This window comes from Aythya ferina, assembly GCF_964211825.1.
Source record: "Aythya ferina genome assembly, chromosome: 5".
Classification (NCBI taxonomy): Eukaryota; Metazoa; Chordata; class Aves; order Anseriformes; family Anatidae; genus Aythya; species Aythya ferina.
In genome coordinates this window covers 25,041,296-25,063,067 of record NC_140301.1, presented here as the reverse complement: position 1 = coordinate 25,063,067, position 21,772 = coordinate 25,041,296, and the positions used below count along the sequence as shown (strand labels likewise).

The 21,772-nt window shown below is 35.5% G+C and overlaps 2 protein-coding genes across 19 annotated transcripts in view; one reads left to right on the top strand and one right to left on the bottom strand.

Moving 5' to 3' along the window:
• LOC311437362 (uncharacterized protein) overlaps nucleotides 1-18,111 on the top strand; it is a 61,259-nt gene extending 43,148 nt beyond the window's left edge. For 8 of the 10 annotated variants that reach the window (XM_084520517.1, XM_084520516.1, XM_084520522.1 and 5 more), the window contains one exon: nucleotides 12,025-14,968. Coding sequence is in view for 1 of the 10 variants with exons in the window: in XM_084520528.1 (XP_084376654.1) it covers nucleotides 13,278-13,325 (48 nt within the window). In the remaining 9 variants the exon portion in view is untranslated. Of the gene's footprint in view, nucleotides 1-12,024; nucleotides 14,969-17,691 lie in introns of those variants that run through there. The other 2 variants (XM_084520523.1, XM_084520528.1) reach the window with 2 other exon arrangements.
• The window catches only part of CDIN1 (CDAN1 interacting nuclease 1), a 137,180-nt gene that overhangs the window by 11,858 nt on the left and 103,550 nt on the right, over nucleotides 1-21,772 (bottom strand). For 4 of the 9 annotated variants that reach the window (XM_084520511.1, XM_084520504.1, XM_084520506.1 and 1 more), the window contains one exon: nucleotides 673-3,472. In XM_084520511.1, coding sequence (XP_084376637.1) covers nucleotides 3,337-3,472 — 136 coding nt within the window. In that variant the 3' untranslated portion in view covers nucleotides 673-3,336. Of the gene's footprint in view, nucleotides 1-672; nucleotides 3,473-21,772 lie in introns of those variants that run through there. The other 5 variants (XR_014693421.1, XR_014693422.1, XM_084520507.1 and 2 more) reach the window with 3 other exon arrangements.

The window sequence follows — 21,772 nt, the reverse complement described above, 5'->3', positions numbered from 1 at the left end:
GGCAAATGGAAAGGGCTGTGAATAGTCCTCTCTAGTAGCTTGGATGGTAAAGAGAACCCAGAAGGTGGTGGAGAAATCTGAAAGCAAATACCAGAAAAGAATGAGATTTTTGAATAAGCAAGTACAACAAAATAGGATAAAAAGTATTTATGAACTATCTATACTATTATAATTATAAAAAATAGTGAGGTAAGCACAGGAAGACACTTGGTCCTTTTTTTTTTTTCATCTTTAGATCAGACGTTTTGTTCAGCTCTGAGCTGGCTTTAGAGAAAGATTGTTCAATTCATGCTAATAATGAGCTCCCAGAATACAGGAATGCTAAAAATGTTTTCTTAGTTTGGACTGTTGTACACTAGAGTGTGCCCTGCAACAATTGTTGTTACTCTTACACAACGAAGTTTTACTTCCATGTTCAACACAATTGCACCAATTTCTAAAGCTTCTAACAGGCCTTATTATGGTGTTTCTAAGAGCAGATGCTTGGCAAGTCTATATATGCCAGTAAGAACATCATTCAGTTTTATGCACACTTCTGCTTTCTGGCTTGGCATAATTCATTAGCACACTCTACAGATTACTCCATAAAACTGGATATGGCTTTAATGTTAGGGTTTAATGGCTACAGCATTGCTTAAAAAAACAAAACAAACAACAAAAAAAACACAAGCAAACAGTCTCTCCTCTTTAATACGTAAGTTAATGTTTACATCTGATAAACAGAAAATACACAAAGGAGGCAAGATACAAGTTGGAATAACAATGTAGTTTTAATTTTTATGATGTTCTGTTTTCAGCATTTAAAGTACTGACACAGCATAATTTTTGTGGTGGCAAAGCTTGCTTGATTACACTTAATTAAATTAGCACAGTATGTACATTTTTGTGGCTTATTTCAACTTCATTCTAATACCAAGATTCTTAAAGGGGGCAATATACATAAAGATGAGGTCAAAACTTTGATTAAAGACAGCTGTATTGCTTTCCAACCTGTTATGTCACAGCATTAGGTAGAGGAATAAATAAACAAATACAAGCCTAACCTGATTTATCTGTGTATCCCCACATAAATTTGTTTAATGTAAAAACAAATAAAGCAAAGCTTTGATGGAGGTTGAGCAGAATTTTCAACATCTGTGCAGATAAATTTAATTTATTCAAAAAGAAAAAACAGCATTAGTGCATCATGTAAAAGCTGATTTAAATGATTTCATACAACAGAAAGCATATGCACTAGCTAAAACAAATTCAGTTTGCCCTTAAAACCTATTTCACTTAGACAACCATTACTTCTTGATTTTACACATGCCACTAACCTAATCTACAGTTAAAAGTCCTAGGGGCAGCAACACCCTAACTGCAGCTTCTGTGTAGCATCAAGCAGGTACACTTCACAGATTGTTTCTGTGCATCTTTATGTGCAGATCCATAAAGCTGGTCAGTTAAAATAAGCTAAGTACAGTACCTTAAATAATTGAACATAAATGAGTTGCAGGTGTTTGATTTTTTTTTTTAATAAATCTTTTCACTAGAACACATTCAAAACCAAGCAAATAATCTCAACATGCCAATTGCTCACTGTAGAGGGGCTAAACTAGCTTGTCTCTCAGCAAGGAAAAGAGCACTTGAAAGACTAAAGATATTTTTTTCCTGATAATGAAATATTTGTCAAAATGATAAACTTCTGTTTAAAGCTTACTAGAAAGTGTTAAAGCGAGAACTAAATATTCAAAATAAAAATACTACGCATTCATATGAAAAAAAAAAAAATCCTTTCTTTAAACCGAAGGTGAGACTGCAGAAAGTGTGCTTGTGATTTCTGAAATCATACAGATGCACAAAGTATCACCAACTGAAAGATGATGAATATGCACAGTAATGTTTTAAAGACTTTTTCCTTAGGGAAGAGGTCATTAACTTGTGCTTTAAGGGTACTGTTAATATACCTCTAATTCTACAATGGAATCTGTACCTCTGCTGAACTGCTCTTGAAATCTGGACGTGGCGAACATACAGACAAACTCTTGCTGACTTTTGAAAATATTTTGTCCTTTCTTGAATGTCTGTTAGCAAAGAAAGGAGTAATGAAAACAGCTGCTGGACTTGACACTATTTATTAAGAGATCTCTAACTCAGAGAGCAAAACTGAGTCCGAATATTGCTCCCTGAGTGGTGCTGAGTATAGAAAGAAGATGAGATTGAACCCCTCAAAATTTCAAGGGGGGCTAACGGCCACTTCAGTGTACTTCCAGTCATGGTGGTTGAGAAAAATAATTATCTTACAAGAATACATGAGTACTCGGGAAACTTTAGCCCACTTGCATACTTTATCTGTCCCATAAGAAGCACTGTTTTATTTTTTTTTCTACTCCACTTCTTGAACACCAGCAAGATAATCTTCTTCAAAAGTAACCCACATGGAGAGCCCCTGCATATTGTTCTTCTAGACTTCAATATACCAGAAAATTGCATGTTACAGTACCTGCAGGGGTTAAGACAGATTCATTACTTAAGAGAACAACTCCTAGGTATGGATTCTTGGGCAGGGAGAGAGAAAAGGGAAGACAAAACACAAGTTATTTTGGCATCATTAAACTTTTTATAAAAAAAACATGAATATGTACCACAGAGTTCACAGGCTCATATGCATAAAATGAATCCTTGCTTTTCACTTCCACTCCCTAAGAATCCCTTAGCTCTAGTTATTTTTTTAATAGTTAGCTTGGGATTCATTTTTTTAAAGCAATAAGACAGCAAGGAAACACACACTAATTATTCCCTCAAAATCTGGCTTTTTACTGTAAGAGCCAGAAGTTACATGATCCTGTCCCAACAGTTGGGCTTTATGAGCTATGCACTGTATTGTTTTAAGCCCCTGAATAACAGCCTTTACCAGTTTTCCACCCTGGTGTAGGTGTTCCAGCCAGATCACTAACACTGAATAAACTTGTGAGTGAAACCATGAAGTCCCTTATTTTTAAAGGTGACTCTGAAACAGGAATGAGATCTAAAAGTTGTACCTTTCGTCCTCTGCACTGTTTTCTTTGTTTAGAATGCTTGAAGAAGCCATCCGGAAGGAAGAAAGATTATGAGTATCTAGGAACTCTCTGTTTGACAGAGACAGAAATGCTGATAATGAGTGGGTTGTGTCTGTCTTTTTTGGCTGATCACAAGAGAGGTCTGAAGCAAAACAGAAACTCTTGATATGTTTGTGTAAAGAGGCAGTAGCATAAGCACGGGCAGCAGGAGTTCAGCTGAAGTTCAGGGCAGATGCTGCTATTAGTTTACACTGCAGGAAAGTAAAATTGCTTCCGGATTTACCTCTTCCTCCCACCATCAGCGTTGAGCCATGCTGTGTCGCAGAGTCACAATGTCAGTAGGAAAGCAGTCTTTTAGCAGGATACCACGTTCACGATGGCAGTCCAGCTCTTCAATAAATCCATACCAGTAGATCACTAATCCAGGGCCAAATCTATCAAGCAAAAAGGAAAATGAATTTATGTGGTTGTGCTAGGTGGAGTGTAATTTCCCACCTCTGCAATTCCAACACAAGTAAATCTTCTGTTAATTTCACTACCAAATTTGAGATCGTATTTGACTTCCATTTAATTTGCAAATTTTAATCAGTGTGGAATTGATATATATCATTAATGCCACATTCCATTAATAAAAATCCTAGTTAGAGACTCAAACAACCTACATTAGTCTTTTTTTTTTCTTTCTTTGAATAGCTTGCCCATAGCAGTAAAAACAGACCAGTGTCTTAAATAACATTTAGTAACTTTGACACATACAGAAGTTTCTCTCGCCATGCACTCAGCTTTTTCAGAGTTGGACATGTAGGCATTAGAAATAAAGAAGTTGATGCAAGTCCCGGTTCATGGAAATTGCAGTACCACAACGATCAGCAATGAATCCTTGAAATATAACTTCTATGATGTATTGCTGTTCAGGTAATTATTAGTGTAAAGCAGAATTTGTAAAGAAACAGAAAGTTTCTGCTGTAACGTCTCTGAAATGTGCCTGAGGAATTCCTCAGATATTACTAGCTCTGACTGATCCCCACTAGGCAATCTCAGGAAGTAGCCCTGTGGACTATTTTACCCATCAGGAAGTTCAGACCTTCAGGCTGGGTTCATAAAGAAGTAATCACTATCAATCACTGTGTACTGCGATATGTTTTGCACATCAGTTTCACGTTTTTCCTACTGAGAGCACTTAATTAAAGGGCAGCATTACTTTTGGTGTAGTGTTGCAGGAATTTTACAGTGAAATCATAAATTATGAATGTTGGGTTAGTAAAAGGATGTCTAAAAACAGAACTGCTTTCTGTAGTCTAGCATTACAGCAGTCTGTACAACATTAGGCCAAAAAGCTTTTTCTTTCCTTGATTTATTATATGCTGTAGTGAACTTGCCAAAAACAACAGTGCAGGATGAGCTGTTAGATACCGTCTGTACAAGAAAAAGTTCAATAGAATGTCATGTAATGGTTTATATGCAGAGCTGTGCTGAGTACTCAACCAATATGGTAGCCAGTTTTTGTTAATGTTTAATTATAATAAAAATGCACTGGGGGGATGCACAGTAACCTAAATGTCTACTCGACAGACAATGCAAGCACTCAAAACTGTGGACAGTGCCAGACTGGCTTCATTAGGGTGGTTTCTTTCCAACAATGGAGGGAAAACTCTATTTGATGTGCTCATGTAATAGAACAGGCATCAAAGGAAGAAGAAACCCCTGTGGCTTCCTCCTGCCGTTTCAATTAGATATGGTAGTCTTTTACCCAAAACTGCTGCATAGTGTTGTAACATTTTGGTTTATGGCTACTGCTCTCCAACTTAGAAGAGGCTGCAATTTAGTGGCTGAGTAAATTACCCCTCCGCATAGCTGAGGCCGCCTTGGCAAATGGGATTTTTGAAACTGAAAGATACCATTTGAAAGTAGAAAGGTTAAAATGGTGACACATCCAGATGCACTAACTAGCATATTCCAACATGTTTAGTATGGAAGCAAGCACAGACTAAAAAATGGCTCCTAAGTTTTCTCTGGCTGGCCAACAACTGCCTCTAAGGACCTGTCTCCATTCCCACTTCTTGAGGTTCATGTGGACAGTACAGCAACAAGGAGCTAGGGGGGATGTACTTATGTATTAACCAATGTTATTTTAAAAGCAGTAATCTCCACGTTACAGATCCTTATGTTTCTATTGCACTATTTCATGCAGGGCAGAATCAATGAAACATACATGAGTACTTGCTCAGTAGTGTGTTTACCTGGTAAAAAACTTGATGCTAATGAGCAGCTGCTCAGCCCTAGTTTTAAGGGGCTCATTTTGCTCCATGAGGCAGCCTGAATCCCTTAGCCACCATAAAATGCATGGAGCACTGTGCTTAGGTTATTTGTTACATATTTGAACTTACAATCTCTAATAAAATTAACATTTTAAGACTCCTTAAAAAGGTTATGTCTTTCTGTCTTATCATCACTACTCATAAAATCAGACTTTTAGGAATATCGTTTGCTTAAAAAAAAGTTCAGAAATGCCAAATTTGATGATAAATTATATATTCAGGCACACTGCATGCTGCTAATTGCAGGAACAACTACATCTTTAGCATGAACGCATAGATCAGTCCTGCTTTTCACTGTGTTAGTATTTGCCCTGTGCTGCCTGTAGCACTTTTTCACTGTATTGTATCGTTCCTTCTATTATACCTTTATATCACAAGGAGCATATGTACGATCACATAAAAAACATGCCATACTTTTGTTTAAAAACACTTAAGTGGAGTACTTAAGACCGAAATTAACTTGTTGGCACATTAAGTATTTGCCACTGAGGATCAGGAACTCCTGCTGCTAAGTGCTAATTTCTCTCTCATTAACGCCCAGAGTTGGCAAATCACAAACAATGCCACTGGTTAATTACTGCTGCCTTAATTTGAAAAGACACTCAACCTTTTTGTGTAAGAGGATGAGGTAGGGAAGTGTAACCTATAAGTAAGAACTACCCTTTTCAATTTGACTCCTTCCAAAGTGCCTATATGCCATCACGATGAACAAATTTCAGTGCTGAAAACTGTAAAGATGAAAATAATATTTCTGCATTAGTCTTAACATGTAAAAAACTGGTGACTTTGGTTTACAGGAGAATAAACTAAAATGACGGAATGCTTACTTTGTTTTGCTACGGAAAGGGGATTCATTTAGTAGCAACGAGGAGAAAAAAGCCTTTGAGCATACCAAATGATTCTAACGCTGTAGTGATACTGTATGCGATACAGGCCAGGTTGTCTCATTTCATGAGGAAGACATGCTGTTTGAAGGAGGTTTAAGTTTAAAATGAAAAAGCAAGCTTATAATGTATGTAACTGGCTGTGGATTTTGCTCTTGCTCAGACAAATTGTAAACCCCCTAACTAGGTGTTTAACTTCCCCCACCCCCCCCTTTCCAAAGTCTTTAGTTCTTATCATGAAAAACTTAGAGGCACAGGTTATAAAAACCTGTATTTCTACCTATTCCAGGGAAACTATTGCTTTTTGAACTACATGGCCTTTTCTTTTAGCTGAAGTGAGATCAAGTTAATTAAGGTTTTAATTCTATGTTTTGCGCAGTAAAAATAGAAACAAACAATAAATACAGATGCTGTCTTCCTTTGGAATATAATAAACAGCAAGTAACACTTATCTACACTAGTTGCATTACTTTACTTAAAAATCAATTATTGTAGGTAGCATTACAAAAATCCTGTTTCAGTCATTGTCTAGTTTTGACATGAGAAGTCGTGAGTACAAGGCAACCAAGGCACTCTAGCAGCACTTCATTGCAGGGTCAGAGTGCCAGAAGTGCCAAAAGGGAGACAGACAGACTTATGACCCCATGGTATAGCAAGAAGAAAGACAAATCACAAAGGCTCATGGATTAGTTTAGGCTACCAAGGAACTGCAGCCTAATTTAGGCTTGATACAAAAGATTAAACTTAGTCTAAGGGCAGCAGACAGTGTCTCTCGAAGAATAAACTGAAGGATTTAAGTTAGATGCTGGAGATAGTAAAATATAGCTTGAATATAGTTACATGCTCAGTACTTTAGCTAGAACTTACGTCTGATCATGTTACTCTAAATAAGCTAGCCTTGCACTAATTCAGGAGTGTTCAGAGAATCTTTTGTACTGGTTTAATTACACTGATTTTGAGAGACCCATAGCTAAAGGAGTATAGATTTGTACATCGATAAACCTGGGATGCTGTCCTTTGTTCCTGGAAAGGAGTTTCACAGAGAGATGATGAACAGCCAGGAAGGTAAAAGTCAGCTAACCTGAATGTGCTCCTAACACACCTAAGTGTGTTTGGAGCACAAAGAGCCAAACAGTTGTTGTTCTTAAAATAAATAAATAAATAAATAATAAATCATATCTTCATATAAGAAAAACAAAACAAAACAAAAAAAACTAAGTAAACTAAGTAAAAAAAAAAAAAAAAAAAAAAGTAAAAAGTGAATCTGGCTTTAACTTGCCCTCCAGTTGAACCAGTTTTGAAACTAGAAAAGAAAAAATGACTTTTATTTATTTATTGAAGCGGCCTAGTAGGCTCACGCATATTCTACTTCACTTTAAGAGAAACTACTTTCTAGTAATGTCTTTTCTTCTGGAATGTCTGTGTGGGGTCTACTAGCTTCTAAGGCTTTGCCTAGACATGTGGCTGTTGGGAGTTGATTTTTTCACCATCAAAAAGCCTTGCATGTGGTTTTATGAAAAATGCATTTTCAACACACTGCTCGATACTGAGCAGAAACGTAAAACATCTTGCAGTTGTTTTTAAATAAATGTTCGCTTTATTTATTCTTACTCTATTTGTTATAAATGGGTTATATGCATCTCAGAACAATGTAAATAATTCTAATTCCAAGAGACTCTCTTAATGAAATGCTGGCATGTGAATTATTATTTCTAATATACATGCATCTAAGCAAATATTTTAACAAACTCAGCAAAGTACTTGTTAAATGAAAGCATAGCAGTCTACCTGGCTGGTGATTTTAATTATGACGGTCACATCTGAATGTACCTTTGAAGGACTGTATTCTGGTCTCTCACTTGTTAATGTCAAATCACTGTCAGTGCCAGCTGGAAATCTGACTTTGTTACTTTATTTTATTTTTAAAATATCAAGCAGATTAGGGCATTCTAACTTGCACTATGGAAATTACAATGATTTGGAAATAAATTATTACATTCTAAATCAATTTAATACAGTTCTTGAGAATCACAGTTGTGAGTAAAGTGGTTTTACTACTAGTACTAATAAACCCCATAGTTATAAACATAAAAATCTACAATATCGCTTACTTTTTAAGGGGTCAAGCTTTATTTTGGGTACTTGTAGAAGTCTTATATATGTCAGTGGAGGGAACTGGCTATTGGCAGAGTGAGGCTGGTAAGCAACAACTGCAGACCACATTTTCAAGTAAGGTCAATTGGCATCAGTCAGCCAACTTCCTTATGTCTAGACCAGTTTACTACTGCTGATGACACAGTATTATATATCTTGGCAAATGTTTAATAGCCACTGCTCAGAAACTGACTTTGATTAGCAAGAAATTTTCCATTTTAACAGCTACAGCAAGCTTAGTTCAGATTAATTTGTAACAAGCTATTTCTACTATTGTTCATTTATATAGAGGCTTAAATCAATTTAAGGTACTTGTGCATAAAAGAAGTGCATCCTTAAAAACTCTGAATGCAATTTAAAGATAACTTTTTTTATTACTCCTTTCACTTTTTAAATCCTCCACATTTCACTTTTGTTTGTGAACCAGTGGCACACTATGACTTAAATAAAACATGCCTTCAAGGTATCACACAGATACTTACTTCTGACTTCACCACATCCGGTCAAAACAAAGAAAAAAATTCCAATGCTTAGTAAAATCAAATAACTGAAAGATATTTTTTGCTTAAAAAATCTGGTCCTTAACTTGTAACCTCAGAAGGCAACAACATTTTTGTTCCCAAACTCCCTTAAGCTACTTGATATTGTCTACCTGTAGCAGTAGCTGTACAAAAACATATTTAGCTGGTGAACATATCTCAAGAAAAAGTTTAGCAAGTTCCCATCACATACTTTCAAAAATAATAGGGAACTTGTACGTGGCCCTAGCAAGCAATGTATCAAGTCCCACACAGAGAAGTCAGCAGCGTGTTATTTCTCAGGGATCCAGGCATCCAGTTTATGCTGCTTCAGGTAAAATTAAGCAAGTAAAACCTAATCTGCTTTAAGATTTGATGTTACGACAGTGGTTGGGTGAAATCTTATTTTTACTGAAGACAAGAAAAAATTTTAAGTCTGTTAATATTCTGTGAGACCTCAACTCCCAAGTAGGTTTTGACTCAAAAATGGAAATTTTTTGTGGGCTGAGAAAGGTAAGCATTTCCTTGAATGCCAGGTATTGATGTGATACTCAGTTGATGTGGAATGGTGGAGTTGTCAGGTGAAAAAAGGTAGACAGAAACTAGTATCAGGACTCTGTCTCTGTAGTCACACCTCTCTTGGATACAATTAAATTTTAATGAGCTTTTTTTATACCAGCTTACTCTGGTTTACACTAGTCTTTTTCTCTCTTCAGTGAGGCTGTTAAAGCATCAATCAAAGAGCAGCATTTCATCGGGCTTATAATATGATTTAATTGCTCTTGGCATTTGGAGAAATAAAACAAATCGAGTGATATTTATACGGAGATAAGAGACCATTTAAAATATTTTAGAATTTTGCATAGCACAACTTTTAAATGCGTATTAATAGAATGCACCAAAAACTGTGCAAGGCACTGTCATTAAAATATTATAAATACAATATAACTTTTAGCTACATAATACATTTTTAATAAACAACCTGTCGAAACACATTATCCACTTACACTTATTCATTCAGATCTGAATACTGTTCTCCAGGCAAATAAAGGATTTTTATAATCCTCAATGACAACTTAGGGTTTTTTTAAATATAGTTCTCATGGAAATTAACTTTAAAAAGCTATGATTAAATAACATTAAGGTTACACTGATTTACAGGGATCAAGGCTTTCTAAGTGAAGAGCTTAAGGCAGCTCTTCATTAAGCCTTGACTGAACTCTGAATTTTTCAATTTTTGTTGGTTTATGTCCTAACTTCTTTGAAACATAATACTTTGTGTTTATTAGTCTTTGAGATGCTCATCTCTCTAAGTGGCTGTGTGTACTTAAGGTAGAACATCTTTTTTAGTCTCAGCATCTTTGAAATGGGTTAGATGCACACCAGTCAGTAAGGTTTTGTGATGTAAAGAGAGACTGTAAGGTACTCCTTATGCCTGTGTTGCAGGATTAGGCTGTTGTATTGAAAATTACCGTGATATTCGTATCAGTGCTTTGGAAAGAAATTGTTAATCCTTGTAGTGCTTGACTGTTTGATGGAAATTATGGTCACAGTTGTCTCTAGCATTAATGGAGATCACTTGGGCGTGCATTTTGGAAAACAATGCATTTTAGCTGTCTGAGAAGTTAGTTCCAGTATCTATCTAAAAAGAAGTTAGAGATAATAGAGAATATTCCAGCTACCTTACTGGTAATTTGGAGATAGATAGGTCCAAATTTCCCTGGAATATAAGGATCTTGTATTGCTTACGGCACCCTGGATGATGGGCAAAGGAGTAAGCAAAAGAATCTCAACCAAAAAAAAATCTCAGTCTGAAATGCACAATAGGAAAAAAGTTTTTTACATTTTCTTCAGAAATTTGATAAATTCCCTTCTGATGGTGAGAGTCTGATATTCTATACCAACTAACTGTTCCCTCTTGTTTTACTCAAGCAGCAATACCTTTCCATCCTACAACATGCTATGCTACAACATGCTTAACTTCTAGTTAAGTGGTGCTACTTATATATACCAGTTTCAACATTGCAAAATTATTGCTATCCTTTGAAAGGGTGTGAAGAAAAAGATGTTCCATATATTGTCTTTGTAAGCATCACTTTCTGAGTAAACCCAGGCAAGAAATGGTGCTTTCTGAGGTACTTGCTTGTTACTGTTTCTCTGTGAAAACCTTATCCCTATTAGTTCCCTCTACAGAGACTGCTGATGTGAGGCTGCTATTGTTTGACTCTACATCTTTTAAGCTTTAGGTTGAGAGGAGTTACTGAGGTTATTTGAAACGTTTTGTTAAACTCAGAGCAGTCCTCTCAAAGGAATGCTTGGCTGCAAACTACCTCTTATCCTGGGTGACAGAAAACATGAGAAAAGCTTTTGAGTAGAGTTAGATTGAGGTCCAGGCAGCCATAAGTGCTGGTCAACTCATGTTGCCATTAGGTGATTAATAGTTGTTTATTTTTAGGGCTGGAAGTAACAGGCCATCCGAAGGCCAGTGCAAGATGATATCTGAATAATCTGTGAGTGCCTCCTAGTTTGCAGAAATCCTTTCTTTCTGTGCAGCTGTTTATCTGGTGACAGTGCTTGCCAGAGCGATAGGATATGCCAAAAGTGCATTTAAGAGGGGATGCAGGACTGCTCTCACAGTAATTTATTTTTGTTTAATAAGTACTGTAAAATGGAACCACGCTAATTGGAAAAGTTGTTCAGCAAATTTTGATCGCAAAAATGTTGATAAATAAATGCACTGTATACCTGTATTTACCATTTGCTCAGTATAAATCTTGGAACCAGCATTAAAGATACCTCAACATTTTGAATGAATTATTAGACAATTCTTTATCTCAGAATTCTTATACACAAATATACAATAAAACAAACAATGTAACAGATGAATTAACAAATGGAGGACAACTCATCTGTGCTTCCAACTTCCCAGATCAGAGAATTAGTCCAAGACTGGATAGTAAATCACACTGAGTATCTTCACACAATGCTGCTTAGCAGTTTAACTGCCAAACACATCATTGTGTGTAATTGACAGGCAGAAATATTTTATGTGTGATGCTGTACTTAAATTTACTGTCTCTGGAAGTGTAAGTCACCTATCTGTATTAAGCAGGGAACAGATGAAGAAGAAAATGCTACATTTGCTACCCGTTGTTGTGGCACCTCAACTCCAGCCAGAAGGAAAGCAAACACCTCCGCCGATGTGGAAAATAAAAATACTCTTTGCCTCCTTTGGAATCTGCTAGCAAATTTTAGTTGTGCCTGGCATTGACGCTCTTTGCTATGAATGTATCAGTTCTAATGCCCTGGGCCCTTCTGAGTTAATACGTTAAAACCAGTGTCTGTACAACCCAAGTTGCCCCTGCCTCATTTCACATTTAAAAATAACTTAATTTTTAGTTATTTGGAAAACATGCATCCTGAGATACGTAAATCTTTTGTAGCAACTTGTCACCTGCAAAATATCCAGTCTTTCTTTCAAAAAAATAAAAATAAAAATAAAAATCCAGAGACTTCAGGACACCATCTGGGCTTTTTGTAGAATTATTACATTTGTTATTAACTCAAACTGGTGCATAACTGGGGATTATTTCCCACCTTTTCCAAAAGGAGCAGCTTTTTGCCTTCTTTTTCACTTAATATATATACGTACATATACATGCATACACACAGACTTTTTATGTATCTATCAGCCAATCACAGCTCTACTGTGAAACCTTATCACCTTCTGAAAAAAAAATCACAATGCTATCTAGATTTATTTACAAGTTATTTATTCTTGCTTAGTATATACCAACCCTAGAAACAAGTTAATTTTAACTTTGCTTACTACACACTGAATCTTTTTGGCTCACCATTAAAATAAGAAATACTGCTCGCAGGAAAACTATACAGACATACAGTGCCTTATAAGGGAGAATAGAAGAAGGAAGATTCAGAGGAAAATACTATCACTTGTTCAGGTTTAGAAGAAATACCAGATTTGTCAAGATAACAGTGACATATTACTACCAATGTCTGATGAGAATTGAGCCAGAAGTCTGCAACATGATAAAATGAGTATGAACATGAGTGTGAACACCTTCCCTCATATAATTATAAGAATGCATTGAAAATAGTGGAAAAGAAGTTGGACTCTGTATTCCCATGTTTTATTTATCTTTGCCATGCAATTGCTAGATTGATCTTGTGTCAAGTCACTTACTCCATATATGGCATTTGTGTGTTAGCTCTTCCCAAAGATGGTGTGAATGTTATTGTCCCAATAGCCACAAGGTCATCGTGTTAAATATGGGAAAATCCTTTCAGACAAGTTCAAAACAAACTCAGAGTGACTACATTCCCTCTCCATGTCCCCCCCCAAAGGTCAGGATAATGTACACACCTGTGCTGTTCAATTGGATGACACCATAAAAACCACAGTATTGAAAATGGAGTCTAATGTCATCAGTGGGTAAGTTATAAATAAAACTCATGCAAAATGTTGCAATATTAACTTTATGTATAATACAAGGATTTGTCTTGCTTATTGCTGGTTTAGGGGTCTGGTAACCATCACTGTTAAATATTTTTAACATTTTAATAAAGCACGCAAAAAATCCATTAAGCACTGAAAACTTCTAGTTTTCAATAATCTTTTCACTGTAACTATTTTTCTTACCCTTTTTTACTTTACAGGAAGTGTATTTTATAAGGGAAAAATTGTTGGTTGGCAGTCTTTTAAGGGCATCAAAGGTTGCACTAGCATTCCCTTTAAATGAAATAAATAGAAAAAGTATGAATGATTGAGTCCTGTTCAGTCCTGCTCCTCCTGCTCCCCCTCTTAAGACAAAAGCAAAACTAATAGAAAAGAAAAGCAACAACAAGAAGAAAAATCATGAAATACAGTTTTTCCCTCCCAAGTAAACTAAGATTGCAAGTAAGCAGCTTGAAACATCAAGAACAACCGAACATCAACCAGTGTTCTCATTCACTCTGAGCCGTGGCTAATTTTCAGCACACCACAGTTACCTTTTTTTTTTTTTTTTTTTTTTTTTTTTAATTTTATGTTCTTACATTGCTGAAAAGCTCAGAGCAAGTATATTAAATGATTAGTATCTGTTGTGGTTAGATGCCTTTCCCTCCCCTTTATCAGCCAAAATTTTGAGCAATTCTTTTGTTCTATGTTTACTTCTTAAACTGCTTATTTTCTGTTCTCTCTGTGCATGTGATTGTGATGCCAAAACATTCAAAACATAATGGAGGATAGAGGTTAAAAATGGTTCCTAAATTCCGTAGTTGCTGTTTTCTTGCAGTACCCTCCTGAGAAAGCTGTCTTTCACACACATCCATTTGTCATGAACAGCCACAAAGCAGCGTTAGGGAGAGGTGCTGACATAAGGCTTCCAGCTGGTCCAACCTGAGCACACTGTGTATGCTGAAGATGGGAATGACACCTCTTCCTTGAACTGAGTAATGGAAGCCCAATATAGGCCATGAAAGACACTTAAGATATTTTTCCTGTCTGTCCCCTCAGTTTATAGTGGTCTTGCAAAAGAGGGAGTTTCCGTCTGGTTAAGCTAGCTGTAGCTTTAACCTATAAATAAATAAATAAATAAATAGAAAAATAAATGAGTAGGGAGAATAAATACAGGGAGAACAACTGGATCATCTAATTAAATTAGACAGTCAGTGAGCATTTAGGCAATTTCAACTGCACGTTTCCTTCTACTTCTAGGATCTCTCCATACCAAACCCTGACTTCTACTAGAGGTCTGAAAAATCTCTCAGTGTGCCTTTGAGGCACGATGTTTTTTATAAATTGGTACTTCTACACTTGAGATAACTTTTGTACAAAGTTTTAAATAAGTGAATTGACTTAGAGGTAGGCCTGTGCACAACAGACCAGAACACCTTAGGTAGATACTACATATTCCTATAAGCCAATACAACACACTCGGCAAGCCTGACATCGCCTTCCTGAAAAATCAGATGAATCTACAGTGGGATTCGGAGCTTCTCAGCACCAAGTCTGTGCTACCTGAAATTTCTCTAATGACAAAGCTCTCTCCATTAGGCTACTAGATGCACGCTAACTTGAAATGATGTGGTAATATTACTATTATGGTACTATTACAGTTACAAAACACAGCTACTCAGTCAAAAAAAAAAAACAAAAAACAAAAAACAAACAGCTGCCCCTATTACTCCTTCATCCCCCATAAAAGCACCACTAGGAAGCATCTGACAGCATGATGTATAAATGGACACAGACATACACATTTTTTTCCTCAAGCCTCTCTTTCCTTCCCTGGTTGAGGAAAATTTGGGCTCCTCACACAGGTACCATATTTTTGCCAAGGGTAAATAGGACTTCCACTTAGAGACCTGTGTATATCTCTCCCTCTCCACAACTGCTAAATCCACATTAACATTTTTAAAAGCTATTTCTAAAGCCATACCAATAGATTAAGCATTATTTATAGTGAAGTTCAAAGAGAAGAGCGAGTAGAGCTTTGCCTGTCCTACCTGATTTCACTATGGCAACTGCAGAATAATGGTAAATTCAGGAGATGAAGACAGCTATAATTCCAGTTGAACCAGCAAAAATAAGAATTAAAAAAATCATATTTAATTTCTTGATTACCTATAGGCACTTTGAAACCATTCTTTAATTAAAAAGTCAGACCACAAATGGAATGATAGAAATGGTATAGAACAGTACAAAACAGCTTCTATTTGCTTAAGTCATGTTTCCACTTTAATGTACTTATTTGCTCTCATTTGCTTAATGCTGCCAGTGTTTAGTACTGTGCAAATTTATGGAAATCTGACTTTAAAGAGCTTTGTGGTACTGAGTGATTTTTTTTCTTTTAATATATACGTACACTGAAGTGACTTGACTTTCTGGAATAAATGAAATAACTGAGTGGATTGTAACACTTTCTTGTGCTGTACTGTGAGGTAACATAGGTAACGTATAAAACAAGCCGATTGGTTTTACCTCAATTTACTTTGCACAAGAGTCTGTCCTTGCCTATAAATAAGGATGGATAATACCTGATAGATTTGCAAACTTTTTCTGAGGGCATTTAAGGACAATTGTGCATTTGCACAGTACCTTGGCTTACACACTGCAGGAGTTGTGAGATTACATAATATTTACATTAGAGGAAGACAAACCGTATTTCACTTTTTAGAAAACCAAACCAAACCAAAGCGGATACCATATTTGGATTGTTACTGTGTAAATACATAATAAACAAAACTTAATAAAACAGCAGATGTGGTGACAGTAGAGGAAAACGTTTGACTTGCTGCTCTCAATATGTCTGGCAGCCGTGACCAATCACAGGACGTTAGTTGTTTTAAATAGGAAAGATCCAGAAACCAAAGCAAACATTTTTAGCCAGTGTTCACATTAGCTACATTTTTTACCAGTAGTAATTCTGTAATAATTCTGACCTTTGTACGTGATCTGCACTATAACAGTAACATGCTAGAAATACTGCTGCAGTACTTTTCAAACCTACAGATATACAGACCACAATAAAGAAATGATATTTCCCTTTGCATTCCTGCAGGAAGAAGGAATCAATCTGTGTAACAGTTGATCAGTAGTAATGCAAAGTGATGCAGCTATGGAAAAATAATCCTATGAAGTGCTGGGAGAGATATTTTCAGTAAAATTCTAGAAGCATTGCATCTGCTTAAAGACTTGCTTAGCACTCATCTGGAATCTGCAGTCAGGGAAAAGAAAGATGACCCATAACTGCCAGATACAGAGCATGGCTACTGCAATGTCCAGGGAAACAAACAGTTGGTCACAGGAAAGGCAACGTGAATTCAGCCTTTGCAGAGAAGTGGTGTAATTATTCTCTACCAGCACATCCAGGGGGTCAATGCTCTGGGTCTAGAACAACTTCCGAGGTAGGGCAGTGGGACTTAAATGCTTCAAATGCTTTAAAAACCAATCTCAGTATGTTTAATAAATGGATTACAAGACATGGTGTTTATGATAGCCGGGGCCTAGATCATGAGAAAATCTTACACACTCCTAAATGTAGTACATGAATGTAATAAACAAAGTATTTTCCCAAGCAACTATAAATGGTATCACCACTGCTGATAAAATTAAACACAGACCAAAATATTTTCTCCGTACCTGAGGAACAAAGATGAATGCCTGTATAAAATGACACTCATTTATAAAACGGGATACCAGAAATGCCTTCAACATGTAGGAGGATAGGAGTTTTAAAAAACATAGGAGTAAAAGAAATCTCCTATTCAAATGAGCAGTATGAACCTGAACCTTTATTTAGTTGCTGTGAAATCCCAGCCCACAAACATAGCTTAATAATTGTCTTCATAAATAATAATGCACTGATTTTTATCAAAGGTAACATCTTGAACTTGCAAAGGTTCTCTAGACTTGTTAGATAAATGCATAAAGACAAACAAAATTTTTAAATTGAAGAAATGAATACTTTTTTAATTTCTCTTTTTGCTTTTACAACACATACGTAACCAAACTCAAGCACTTCTGTTTCAGTGTTACCTAGGTTACTCTTGTCTAATCCTCAGACCTAGAGCAAAGTGACAAAGTATACGTAGAAAGAAATGTAAACAACCACCAAAGCTCAGAAATCTCAGTAATAGCTACTTCACTGTCCCCTGTGCTAGTGTTCAAGGAAGCAGTGTTTTATTATCTGTAAGTAATACCCATACCACTCACACACACTGCTGCTTTTTTAAAGCCATTTCTGGATTCCTCTTACGGTTCTGGTGCTGTACACAGCTCATGAAAGGTTCCTGGGACCATGTGGACACCTCTTGCCCTGACCTGTCTGCAGAACTGTACTCCACATGGATACAGCCATTCACAAAGCATGAAGCAAATCTATAGGTAAGTGATGGCATCAAATTCTCAGTGGATAAATTTTACCTGTAGAACAAGCTCCTGCCAGAGGTAAGTGTGACAGGTGGCCTGCCTGCTTACTGAATATGATGCCAGACCTGCCACATACAACAAACCTGCCCATGGTAAAAATGGCTGAATAGGGATGAACACTTTGGCGTACAAATAGAGCTTTATTTAACAGTAAAATTGAACAAAGCAATAGCAATTGAATCAAATGTGACAGCAAAAAAAAAAAAAAAAACAACAAAAAACAAAACGTTTTATTACACTTTAAACACTTTATTACAGTTCTTAAGTTTGTGTTTGTATAGCTAGTGAATTTATTCTTAAGCATGTCTAAAATTGAATTACAGACACATGTAGTGGTGATTTTCTTTACAGTCAACTACCAACTGGATGAGTAAAAAAAGAGGGGAACTATTCCAGAAAACAAATAGCATACACTCAACTCCTTAGTCTTCCCTGTCCACTCATTTACACAACACAAATGTTTATTGGAAGGATGAGCTCTAAAGCTTCAGAATTCAAACTCTGAAGAAAGAACCACCTCCATCTACTTCTACCTACTGCTTCTAACAGGGGTGCTTTTCATATAACATATTTTGGGGACATTTGAACAAAAAATAATACAAGAAACAAGAGAGATGAAAAAAAATAGAGATTATGTGATCAGAGTGGAATTAATCTTTGTGAAGAAAAAAATCTAAAAATATATGTGAAGTCAAGGTGTGGTATGAGATATCTAGACAACATTTACAAATCCCAAAAGTGAAAAGTAGATGATTAAGCCACAGTTCTCATTCAGTATTAACTGGCACTTACTAACAAACTTGCAACGAAGGCTGTCAATAAAGAAACAGACGCTAAATGATGACACATAAATTTTGGGCCATTTAAAAAAATACAAATGGTCTAAAATAAGTTATATAGGGAACAAGCAATCACCTTGTCTTACTTTATGTATCGGGCTAAGTGGAATATTATCTATCCTTAGAATGTTTCCAGAAACCAAGAGAAACAAATTCAACAATTTTAGTGTCTTATCAGATAAATGAATTTACATACAAAGCTTTTAATCTACAATAAATATTTTAGTTCACTTTTAACATTACAATAACTTTGAAAACTGTTTTCCTTTTGCAAATTGTAATGCTTCCAGATGAATCAAAACATTCAGTAATTAAAGTGTTGGACTAACTCACAGGTAAGTGGAATAGGTACTTTTAACTGTTTGCATATTTTGGCCATTCTAGGTAAATTAAAAATACATGATTTTAAGATAGTGCCAGAAAGGTAAGCCTGGCAGTTTAGCTTGTCCAATGTCTAAAAAGAAAAACTGTCCATGAATGATAAAATTGAATGTCAATTTTAAAAATATTAATTGGAACTATTAAGCAAACTTGACTATTTTGAGATAATTCTCACTTATTACTATATGCTAAAAAGGTCATCTTTAAACATTTTTTTAAAACTTACTTGAAGAGTAGTTATTACAATGCTACCTTTCGAATAAGCAAAGGGTAAATATTTGGCTCTCAAGAATAGTCTTATGGGAAATGTGTATTGTGTTTACTGTTATATGATGATGAAATGTCAACAAACTAAAATATTTCTATAATAAATTATTTTATTCAATAAAAGCATCAATAGTTTGCCTGGCTTTAAAATACAATTTCACTATAATGCATCAAAAGAAATAACACTAATGTAAAAGCCCTGCCATGTGCATTAGTCCATATTAAACCACAGTCCCTTAGCCCATTACCTTAGTGTACTGTTAGAAGTCTGAAAAAAACACAGCTACAAGGAAATTCAGAGATCAGACTAAAAATCTTTACTTACCACTTTGTGCCTAGATATCATAATTTACTGGCTGTATTAAGGATAAACCAATAATTCATAATTCCATGTCTTTATCGTTTTAATAAAAAAGGCATCTTTAAACATAGTACTTAAGAACATGCACAAACACACACAGACACTACAATAAATTGTTTATATACATGGTACTTTTTCAAAACATGGGGGGACAGACTTGATTACTTCAGTAAAATATAAATAAAGAAATATTGACCAGTCAGTCATTCATTGGACTGTATGATAGGAACCTTCCAAATACAAATGAAGAAAATGTATCTATCATCTCATAAATAATGTTTTGCCCATTAAAGGCATGAGAGTCAACTGATACTTCACAGGATGAAATATGAAAGGCAAAGCGGTTAGCATGATAAAGAGGAAATTTTTGCAATAGTTCAAAATGTAGAATATATATTAATGAACATAACATTACTCTTTTCTAGAAACATCGTCTAATACTTCCCATTTTTCCCCAACTTTTAAGCATTCTATCTTATTCATGATTCCCTCACATGAATGGAAGGTAAACAGATGCACTGGAATCTCTCCTGACACTAAAGCATCTCACAGTTGTGGATTTTAATTTCTAGCATACATTATGATCTGTACTTAATGGATCCTCTATTCTTATGCCATTTTGATTATATCAGCATGTATTTAGTCATTGATCAGCAACTCCATTTGTCTTTTATATCACAATTTGACATCAATACAAGAAACAGGATGAGATGCAAACAAAATGATATAGAATTGCTAAATAACAGTCGATCATGAATTATATTTGCAATGCATGTCTTGTCAGTTCCGGATTTAACAGTAGGTAATGAATGCTTCTTCGTACTGCACTCCCAAAAATTCAATAAATGCAAGGAGCAAGCATCTTCCAGAACAAAACAAAACAAAAAAAGCAATTAGAAATTGCTAATCACATCTAAGGATTATTGGTCTTATTAAGAAGTCAGGGATGGAAATTAGATATCTCTTTGTAGTTACTGTTATCAGTGATTTGGTGATCTCAGGTGGATCTCTAGTAAACAATACTTCTAAGAAAACCCTGCTTTAACTGGAATGCTCTTGGAATTGAGCATGTTCCCATTAAATTATTCTTTGTGTTGTTATTCTCAACTCCAGGCACCAGATTGTGCGTATTGCTGATGGACAGGAGTTGGAAAGGGCTTTAGCTGCACCACCTTTTACCTTAGCATCATCTGGAAACTCAACCTTCAACATTCAATTCGACATCAGATTGAAATTGAAGTTTTAAAGCTGAAGTTTCCACGACAAAGGAACTATTTTGATTCAACATTAAAGTTTAGTAATTTTTTAAATGAAACTGAAACACTTTCAAATTTTTCATTTTAGTTTGCTGAAAAATATTTCAGCATTAAATCGCCCCCTCCTTTCTTTTAACATGTAAGAATGTGTTTAGACTTCCTCAACTCTAATTAAGTACTGTCAAAAAAGAGCTCCAGAGCCCCAAAAGTTCACATTAAATACAGTGCCATGCAGAACTGCACTTGTTGCTTTCTTAAAAATTGCATGAAAGAAAACATTTCAAGTTCACCCAAATAATTGATATATTCTAAACTGAACCAAAGCAGACATTTCACTTTGACTTGTACAGCAGAAATGTTGAAACTTACTAAAACTTTGTTCTCTGTCCAAAACCGTTCCCAACAGCCAACAAAAAATTCCTAAACAAATTTTCTGGAGTGACAATGATTATCTTTAAATATAGGAAAGAAGAATACCATAAGAAATCAAAGAAATATGTCATTTTTATATCTGATAACTGAAATGAATGTTTTGGCATTAATGAATTTATCTCCATTGCAGTCTGATGAAGCTTTTCAGATTTTTAGTACTCGTTTATCTTTGTTAATACACTCAGGCATGCGTGTATCTACTGAGAGTTCTGCTTTAATGGCTGAAAGTTTGCTCTGCCAACAGGAAATGGTAAAAGACTCCAAAAATTAACGTTATTAGCAGTTTGTCTTCCACAAACAAGGCTATCGACTTTTAGACCTCCAGAAATGCAAGGATAGGAAAAACATAAGAAATATACTGGAAAAACCCAAACCCCAAAAGTGGAAAATGG